The following is a 10,829-nucleotide window of genomic DNA, read 5'->3' on the forward strand; positions in this document are numbered from 1 at the left end:
GTCTCATGTAATTATTATTTCTAAACCGACCAAATGTTTTGGACCTGCTCCGTTCAAACCCGGACCTTGTCACCTTTCTAGGTCAGAGAAACACAAAAGTCAACACAGATGGATGTGGATGTGAAGCGACTGTTCACGCTATCCAAAAATACTAGGACTAGAGGGCATGAGTTGAAGCTACAGTGTGGTAAATTTAAAACGAATCGGAGAAAATTTTTCTTCACCCAACGTGTAATTAGACTCTGGAATTCGTTGCCGGAGAACGTGGTACGGGCGGTTAGCTTGACGGAGTTTAAAAAGGGGTTAGATAGATTCCTAAAGGACAAGTCCATAGACCGCTATTAAATGGACTTGGAAAAATTCCGCATTTTTAGGTATAACTTGTCTGGAATGTTTTTACGTTTGGGGAGCGTGCCAGGTGCCCTTGACCTGGATTGGCCACTGTCGGTGACAGGATGCTGGGCTAGATGGACCTTTGGTCTTTCCCAGTATGGCACTACTTATGTACTTATGTACTTATGATGTATACCCATCCACAACACACATGAGCAACACAGATACACAGGTTGGAAATAATTCCATGAGGCACATTCTGCATGCTTTCCCTACTTTATTTATTTCTAGCTATAGACATCTGTTTATTCACACTCCAGTTGCCGATGAATTCATTTACAGTTTTTGTCTAAGTCCTTGAAATTTTGTTCTTTGCAATTAATATGGCATATTGTTAGGTCTTATCCAAAGAAGAACTAAAGAGTACATTGCATTAGTGAGTAGGATATATATTGAGTCCATAGATGCAATCTGTAAAACAGGGGCGTAGCCAGACTTTGGCGGGAGGGGGGGTCCAGAGCCCAAGGTGAGGGGGCACATTTTAGCCCCCTCCCCCGGTGCCGCTGACCCCCCCACCGCCACCATTGCCGACGATGACACCCCCCCGCCGCCGCCAGCACCACCAACAACAACTTTGACCCCCCCTCCGATGACCCTTTCGACCCCCCCCCCCCGCCTGCCCGCCGTCGCCTACCTTTGCTGGCGGGGGACCCCAACCCCCGCCGGCCGAGGTCCTCTTCTTCCTTCGTTCTGTTTCTAAGTCTGACATCCTGCACGTACAACGTGCAGGACGTCAGACTCACAGAAACAGAATAAAGCCTTGCGATCTGCGGGGCTTCGTTCTGTTTCTGTGAGTCTGACGTCAACGTGCAGGATGTCAGACTCAGAAACAAAACGAAGGAAGGGTTGGGGATCCCCCGCCAGCAAAGGTAGCAGACGGCGACGGCAGGTCGACGGCGGGTTGGCGGCGGGAGGGGGGTTGAGAGGGTCGTCGTCATGGAGTCCAGGGCCAAATCTACGGGGGCCCAGGCCCCCGTGGCCCCATAGTAGCTACGCCCCTGATAATGATGCAAAAAACTGGTGCTTGTAAAACTCCAGATGAGATTCATGTGTCTAGCAAATTGTCTTGCTCTAAACATTTGGCAATTAAGAGAAAATGGATTCTAGTTTCCTCCATCTTTCCTCTCTTTCTCGGATTGCCTATTCTAGGTAGTGAACCCATATCATTTAAGGGTGCGCCGAAAGAATCCAGTGACTGACAATTATGTGAAGATGAGCTTGCAGCTTTACCAAGTTGACAATCGCAGTTACCTTTTGGACTTCAAAAGTATTGACGGTAAGAAGGAAGGAAAAGATAGAGTACTTCTGCAGCAGTGGAGGGAACTTGAGCAGGACAGGATTAAGGCATAAGCAAACCTAGGGCCCAAATATTTAGGAGGTGTGGCGAAACAGGGGGTTTTCAAGCCTGTGAATTGTATTAATATTTTCATTAATTCCACGTATGGTACTTGCTGCTGAAATTACATTCAATCTGCACTAGTAGCAAGATTAATTCTCTTTTTCTTGATGAAGGAAAGACTTCAGATGCTCTGCATTCACCCTGTTTGTATTGACGTGAATGACAGACTGCCTCCTATCCCATGCAGGTCATTTACTGCTGTAATAGGAGAAGGTGCAGGCTCCTCATAAGTCAGAAAACCTCCAATTGGTACTGTTAATACTATTTGCTGCAGTTATGAATTAACGTAATTGGATAAAGAATTGAAAATATTACTTATCTGGGCTGTAGCTTTGTCAATAGGGAACGCTCTGGCTACTGAATTTGTCCTAAAATAAATGTGCCAACATAACGTTAGAGAGAGAGAGAGAGGACCGAGGACAATGCGCTGTAGTGAATAATGCAAGAAGCCTACCTTTCGTGAGTCCGGTAGGAACGAGCCGGACTCACGAAAGGTAGGCTTCTTCTTGCATTATTCACTACAGCGCAGTGTCCTTGGTCCTCCTTCTATCTTGCTGCACCATATGCCTGGAATACTACTACTACTACTATTAAACATTTCTAAACTTCCTGAGCCGGTACGCCAAGCCTCATCTCTGGCCATCTTCAAATCTAAGCTAAAACCCACCTCTTCAGTGCTGCTTTTAACTCCTAAACCTAACCCTTCAACTGTCCCCTATCCCTGATATGTCCTGTCTGTCCTAACCCTTATCCCTTACTTATTCTGTCTGTCTGTCATAATTAGATTGTACGCTGTATCGAGCAGGGACAGTCTCTAAATGTTCAAGTGTGAAGCGCTGCGTGCGTCCGGTAGCGCTATAGAAATGATAAGTAGTGGTAGTAGTAGTAGTTGACAAAGCTACAGCCCAGATAAGTGCTATTTTCAATTCTTTATCCAGTTACAATGGGAATGTAAACAAGTAAAAGTCAAGAATAACAATAGAAAACTAGTACAATAAAATCTCACACATAAGTTTTATATAAAAGCCATTAGAGAGATTGCAAAAATATGTCGACGGGTTTCCAGAGTTGTTCCATTTAAATTTCTTTTCAGAGGCATGTAGTTCATATTGTTTGTATTGGCAGACTGTATTCCACCAGAAAGAATAATTGAGACATTTGGCTGATTTCCAGTTCTTGAGAACATGTTGAATACCAATAGCCACAAATGAGTCTATTAGCTTAGGCTTGCAGGTCAGGGAGTGAAAACAAGGATGCTGAGATCGAAAAACTACAATATCATTAGCTATGTCTGACGAGCAATTGCTGATAGACCGAATAGTCGATCAGATCTTCAAACAAAAAGGTTTAATCATATGTGAGAGATGTTTTATTGTACTAGTTTTCTATCGTTATTCTTGACTATTACTTGTTGACTTTCTCAAAAACGTCATTAAAATTATTTGAACTGAAAAAGAAAAACACAATGGGAGCAAGTCTAGAACATAAGTGCTAACATTTATGCTCCCAGAGGTTGGAATAATTTACATTCGCATATGCGTGTAAATGCCAACATTCTGCCTCAGCGCTAGTCTGTGTATACCTTCTTCACTGATAAAGCATATAAAATATAAGAGGAGCTTACACATGAGTGAAGCATGGGAGGCTCAGACTTTACACAGGTAACTTACAGAATATTTTAATTTTATTTATTTAAAAAATGTATACCCACTTAGAACCTAAGTGGTTTACAGTTTGAACATACATAATCTAAAATCACAAAAACCACACAATACCACAAGTGTACATCGGCTACTCTCCCACATAAATGTTGCAATCAGTCGTAAATAGCCAGGCATTTTATTCCATAACATGGGTCCTTTAATGGGAAAACACAGCATCCCTGGTCTCTGCATAATGAGCAGTTACCAAGGGTGGGACCACAAGCTTCCATAATCCATCAGATCTCAGTGCTCTTGATATCCTATACAACTGCACAGCCTGTGATAAACCTACTGGTGCAACTGAAAGAATTGCTTTATACACAACCGTCAGCACCCTATAAGCAAACTGATATTCCACCAGCAACCAGTACAGTTGTTTTAAACCAGCTGTAACGTGGTCATATTTTCCACAACTCAAAATCCAACCATACGGCAGAGTTCTGTATGACTTGCAAAGTCTGGCAGCAGCAGACCAGACATATTGAAGTGCTGGGCAAGTTTATTAAGACAGTCACCCGACCTGACGTGGCCACATTTCGCCCTACGTCTACATCAGGTGTTAGAAACTAATAAATAAACAAATAAAACAATTACAATGGATAAAAGCAATCAAATGAACAAACAATAATAAATAAATAATAATTAAAAACAACCAATTGTTCACTAAAACACAATAAGATATATAAAATTAAAAATGGTATGCGTACATGACAGTCCTCCCCGGCGGGCCTCAAAGGTTTTATGGGGCTAGCCATATTTTTTGGAATAAATGCTATTTTGAAGTCTTGGCTCTCCTCTTCGGGTCCCTCTTTGCAGTGGTGCAGAATGCAGATGATTCAACAGATGAAGATTGACAGATGTGAGGTTAAATAAATGGATAGTGTTCCCGGAGCTCGCTTTAGAGCTAGATGGGAAGCCCTCTGGGTGACTCATCCTCTGAAGGGAAGTTATATTCTAAACTGTTAATCCACTTGTGTGTGTGAACAGGTGGGGGTGGGGGTGAGTGATAATAATAAAGTGCGATGATATTGTTATTGGATTGAGCAGAGTTGACCAATTGTATTAGAATTTGTTCAAATTTTCTATCTGTAAAAAGGTAAAATCTTCTGGTTGTTCATCAATAAAAATTGTTGAAACATAAAATCAAAAACAGTGAAATGAGTTAAAAGTACATCTGTGTACATAACATAATCCCAATTAAATCGCACCAGTACATGCAGAAAAAGTGTAAAAACAATCAAACTTAATGATTAGTACATGAATACTAATATGCTGAGCGGATTAGCCAAGAGCACCAAAAGGGAACAGGTACCTATAAGAGAAAACCCCCAGCTTTCCCCTAATAGTTAAAATGTCTCCAAATGCCTAAAAAAAGAATAAAAGCAAATTGGAACTTGCAAAGTCTTACACTGAGTCTTCAAAATTTTTAAATACAACATATTGGAAAAATCCGATTTTCTCAATACCACCATATGAAAATCGTACTGGATGTTGTATGAGTATTTCAGGATTTAGATGCTGAAGTTTACACCTACTCTATGGGGCTGATGTGCTTGTGCTAAAATATTAAGCACATATATAGTTGGTTATGCTAATGTTCTATAAAAGAATGTAGTAGATGCCTATATTCCCTTATAGAATAGGCTTCTACTGTATGTGCTTTGGGCATCTAATTGTAGGCACTCCACTATAGATAACGAGCGGAGTAGAGCGGACAGATGTGAAGCATTTGTTTATACTTTCAAACAATAATAGAACCAGGGGACACAAGATGAAGCTAGAATATGGTAGATTTAAAAGAAATAGGAGAAAGTTTTTCTTTACTCGGCGTGTAGTTAGACTCTGGAACTCGTTGCCGGAGAATGTAGTGACAGCAGCTGACTTTACGGAGTTTAAGGGGAGTTTGGACAGATTCCTGAAGGAAAAGGCCAGTGAACATTATTACAATTTTTTTTTGGAGGGGGGGGGGGGGTTTGCTGGGTTCTTGAAGCCTGGATTGGCCGCTGTCGGAGACAGGATGCTGGGCTTGATGGTCTTTTCCCAGTATGGCGGTGCTTATGTGATGAGCTCTCAGTATGATGCTTTTTGTAATGTTGGTTTGAATTATTTGGAACAACCAAAGGGCCCTTCCAACGCATGTCAGATTGGAACTAATGCCCGGCTACCGTGTACCCCGGGCAGTAATTCCATTTTTGATGTCCATCGAAAACATGCGGTAGAAAATATTTTCTATTTTCTACCATGTGGCGCTTACCCGGCGGTAATCTGCATTTTACGCGCGCTGACGATTTCCACCCAGTTAGCGCGTGAGACCTTACCACCAAGTCAGTGGTTGGCATAAGGTCTCATGCCGAAAATGGACGCGCGCTGGTTTTAGTTTTAGCACACGTCCATTTTCAGCCACAAAAAAAGGCCTTTTTTCCAGGCACGCTGAAAAATGGACCTGCGCGCGTCCAAAACACTTGCGTACACCAGCACAGGCCATTTTTCGGCACACCTTAGTAAAATGGCCCCATAGTCTTTTAAATGCTAATCGTGTGACACATACAGATTCTGAGGTGTAAATATTCAGCTGGTGGTGGTCAGGATTTTTTTGTCTGCCAGCAGCGTTGTGGCCAGATTTTCAGTGCTGGGATCAAGTCCGTGTTTATGCGACCAGGTATCTCTTATCCAGTTAAGTTCGATATTCAGCACTTAACTGGACAAATATAGGTCTCAATTTTATGCAGTTTGTCTAGTTAGCTTAGGCAGTTAAGTGCCAATATCGGCACTTAAGTGCCTGCTCCACCCCGGATCGCCAACCAAGTCTCTGACTATGGCTTTAGCGGTTAGTGTTAATATTCAGTGGCACTAACTGGTTAAATGCCGCTGAATATCAGTGGATAGGCCAGGGTGTCTTAACTCATTAACCATTCCCTATTCTCCTGCATGGGTTTTGAGGTCATTACAAGACAATAGATTGATAGTTCCTTCACTGCATGGAGCAAGATTAAATACAACAAGGACACAAGCTTTTTTTTTTTTTTTTATTTAGCTCCGTTTTCTTGGAATCAGCTTCCTAGTTATGTTCGCTTGGAGGAAAATTTGAAGAAGCTTAAAATTTTATCAAAAACAGTGTTGTTTTAAGAAGGCTTTTAATATTGACTTTGGGGATGGGAATCGGGGTTACTGATGTTTTTGTAAAGTATTTCATCATGCAATTTGCTGTATACTGTGTATGTTCTTTGTGTGAATGGATATACCGTATTTTTCGGACTATAAGACGCACCGGACCATAAGACACACCTAGGTTTTAGAGGAGGGAAATAGGAAAAAAAATTTTTTCCTTTTTCCCTCCTCTAAAACCTAGGTGCTCCGGTGCGTCTTGTCCGAGTTTTGGATCGCCGTCCCGTACTTACGCGATGCCATGTTCCGTGGTGGTCTAGTGACCACGGAACATGGCATCGCGTAAGTACGGGACGGCAATCCAAAACTCGCTACCTTCGGACTATAAGATGCACCCCCCATTTTCCTCCCAAATTTTGGGGGAAAAAAGTGCGTCTTATAGTCCGAAAAATACGGTAGGTCTTTCCTATCATTTTATGGCATTTTTTCATATTAAAATTTTTGTTGTGTATGTTTTTTGTGTTTCTATTCTATAAAATTGTGAACTGCTTTGGCATATCGAAGTTCAGAGATATATTACATTTTTAATAAATGTAAACAGGTGCTTAACCAGCCAGGAGCCTCTCCTAGCCGGTTAAATCGCTTTGAATATCCACCCTTAAGTTGTTTGTTTTTAATGCATTGGCGTGCTACCTTGAATTATACATCACTGATATTTGTTCTAAAATTTTCAGATGAAGTTGCAGAACAGAAATCCGGCTCATCAACGCCCAGCGCTCTTGCTCTGCGGCTGGTTTGCACAGGCCCAGGCTGAGCCTTGATTCTGTCATGGCCGAATATCCACCTCTCAGCAGATCCTTCAGTGGCTCCTTCACAGGGACCATCTCCTCAGCTAGTCCACGCCTTGGCAGCCACACCATGGATTTCTTTGAAATGTGTGCCAGTCTGATCACTTCGTTAGCTCGCTAGAGGGAAGAGCTATAGTTCTGTGTTCGTGCATTATTGCACAGTGAATCTATTTCACTTCCTCCTTTCTTTTGCCCTGGGCATTGCGTCCAATGCAAGTTTGTGCAGAGAGACCCGAGTAGCCACACAGGTATAAATTTCTGTTGTAATAATTTGAGAGGAACGGGAAAGGATATGTTATTTATACACTAAGTACTATTAGAAACAGAGTTATTTAAGAGAGCCAGGTGTGACGAGGTGTTCACTTTTATAGATACCGACCGCAACACAGAGGCTAAGTTTGCCTTCGGAATTTTATGTACTGTTGGCGGTTGTGGCCTAGTTAAGATTCGTTTAGTTCAATGATGAGGTTTATCATCTTAACTTTCTTCCTTGGGTAAGTTGTTGAACTAAGGGAAGGTGGGGATTGGAATGAAACACCTATTAAGCCATTCAGATTTTTTACTTTTTTGCTGAGAATATGGCAGTACTCATCAGTTCATTGCAGGATCAGTGCCATTGAGGTGATTACAAAATGTCTGACCATGACCTGAGCTGTTGTTGAGTGTCTAGATGAGCTAGCACCCCATGATAAATGTGACTGTTTCAGGGCAGAGGCGATGGGGGATATCCATCAGCCTGCTTGTACTGTATGTCTTGTGACTTTTTTTAAGGTCTGTATTTTTCTCAGTTCTTTATTTTTATTAACGTTTTTAACAAAAACTCCGTTGGGTTTGAAATGCATTTGAGTTGTGTTTCCATGTGTAGCACTCCATCCGTTTCAGTCTCAAATGGAATGCATGTCCGGCTCATTTGTGTGGAGCGTTGGTGAAGGACTGAGTGCTCAAAGTCATCACACTGAATAGAAATTTCTCAGGTTGTGGGAATGTACTATTTATTATTTTCCGTAGATCTTTCATGTTTTGTTTGGCCCTGGGAATTTAAGGAGCAGTTTTTGTTGGTGAGAGTTTTTAACGTACTTGAAGTTTATTGAAAAGCAAAGTATACCAAGAAATAATGGTCTATAAGCAAGCTGAAATTGATACCTTTATACTGGACTAACTTAATGGGCCTGCTGCCTTCATCGGGCCAATACAGCTTGAGTTAGGCATGAAATTGCTCAAATATTAATGTAAACTGTAAGTCTTGTTCTGGTGTTTGTTTGTCAAAACCAGCTAAGAAGGTAAAACACTCAAACCCAAAAGGATCAAAACCTGTAACAAACACAGAGGGACTGAGGACATTGGATTTCCTCAGCCATTATTAGACATAAACCTTATAGAGTTGTAAATGCTATTGCTTATCTTCTTCAGCTTTATTAGCCCCTCCCGACAGAGTGAGCAATGAGTCAGCAGGTTGAATGAGCCACAAAAATTTGGGCCATGGGTCTGTATATGCAAAATGTGACCTGTCTTTTAAATGTAGGGCCTACCTATTAAGCTCAATTTCAAATATTACTTCATAGTTATCTATTACAGTGGTCATTTTGAGGGGGAACACGTGGCAGGATGCTTGGGAATAGTGTTCTCATTATTAAACTTATACAGAATTAATTATCATTATTATATTCAGTATATTGTGGGTGGGTCGTGGATAATGAGTCATGTAATTTAGTGGGTCCCAGGTCACCAGGGTCAGCTTGAATGAACCGTTGCTTGCTCTGACTCCCCCCCCCCCCCCCCCCCCCCACACACCATCTTTTTTATTTTACAACTCTTTTCAGCTTTTAAAACAACCCCACCACAACACCCTTGTAAAGCAGTCAATCATTTCATCTATATTTGGAAAACATCATACTTAGCTCATTGTGCGCTTTAGAAATGCTAAGTAGTAGTAGTAGTATGTACCACCTTTCTGTGGTTACAATCAAAGCGGTTTACATATATACAGGTATTTATTTTGTACCTGGGGCAATCGAGGGTTAAGTGACTTGCCCAGGGTGACAAGGAGCTACAGTGGGAATTGAACCCAGTTCCCCAGGATCAAGGTCTGCTGCATTAACTACTAGGCTACTCCTCCACTCCACTCCATTTAGCTGGTCCAATAAGAAGTTATCACTTCCTTTCACTTGCTTGATTCTTATTTCTTCAGATATGGGTAGACTAATGTGGCAACCACACTACTTTATTCAAAACAAAGGAGAAACCTGATGAGGTCACTGATAAGCCTTAAGTGTCCAGTCCTTATGGACAGTCGCACTTACTTGTAACGCATGGTGAGGGTAACTTTGTAACACAGCACTTAGGCTACGAAGACACACAGGTGCTTATGTTACACCTGTGCTTTTGTAAATTAGCTTCTCCAAAAATTCCCCCAGTCACACCTGCTTCAAGGCAGGCATACAATTTCTGGAAAAATACATGAAGATACATTGATATTTTGTAATATATATGTGTATCTTACAACTCCGACCTATCCATAGATCAAATGAAAGTAAGTGCCATAGGGGTAATTCTACAAGTGGGTGTTTAAATTTAAGCATCAACCCCAGATTCTATAAACTGACTAAAGTTGTGCACACAAATCAGCGTGAGTAGCCAATTTGCACGCAACTTAATTGCTTAACAAGCCAATCAATGCCAATAATTGGCTGCTAACAACCAATTATTGGCATTAGTTGGCCTTAATTAGGATTTTACATTCAGATCGTATTCTGTAATGATTTGTGAGTAAATTGAGGGGGGCGTGGCTAGGGGCATTCCAAAATTTTACATATGTAAAAATATGAATTCAACTGAACTGTGCCTAATTTAGGTACTGGCATTTACACATTTTTAGCAGGCATAATTGTTGGCACCTTAAGTTAGGCATGGTGTTCTGTAAAGGACGTGTACCCTTTATAGAATGGTGCTCAGTGCATAAAATTTTTGGCGCCTATTTTTAGTTGCCACTTATAGAATTTACCTCATTTGCGTCCTTAAATGTATAGAGTACTACCATTTACGCAGGTAAATGTACACTTATGCAAATAAATGGCAATAGCAAGTCTAACTGCTATCGTATAATTACGTGATAAAATAGCTTAGAGCTTAATTATCAGGGGAGTGTTCACATGGGAGAGGTATGGGCAGGGTATAGGCAGGGAATATATTTATGCATTTAGGGCCCTGTTTACTAAGGTGCATTAGCGTTTTTAGCATGCACTAAAATTAGCGCGTGCTAATGCTAGAGATCCATAGCGTTAGCACATGCTAATTTTTAGCGTGCACTAAAAACGCTAGCGTGCCTAGAGCACAGCTTAGTAAACAGGGCCTTTAGTTTATAGAATACTGTACTTTACGTGT

At 41.3% G+C, this 10,829-nt stretch overlaps 1 protein-coding gene across 1 annotated transcript in view; it reads left to right on the forward strand.

Annotated features, from left to right (window-relative positions):
* PRKAA2 (protein kinase AMP-activated catalytic subunit alpha 2) overlaps window positions 1-9,411 on the forward strand; it is a 67,877-nt gene extending 58,466 nt beyond the window's left edge. Inside the window, 3 exon segments of the mRNA XM_030206429.1 lie at window positions 1,543-1,669; window positions 7,335-7,370; window positions 7,373-9,411. Of these exon segments, the coding sequence (XP_030062289.1) occupies window positions 1,543-1,669; window positions 7,335-7,370; window positions 7,373-7,569 (360 nt within the window). The 3' untranslated portion in view covers window positions 7,570-9,411.
* The last annotated feature ends 1,418 nt before the right edge of the window (window positions 9,412-10,829 follow it).

This window comes from Microcaecilia unicolor, chromosome 6 (genome assembly GCF_901765095.1).
Source record: "Microcaecilia unicolor chromosome 6, aMicUni1.1, whole genome shotgun sequence".
Classification (NCBI taxonomy): domain Eukaryota; kingdom Metazoa; phylum Chordata; class Amphibia; order Gymnophiona; family Siphonopidae; genus Microcaecilia; species Microcaecilia unicolor.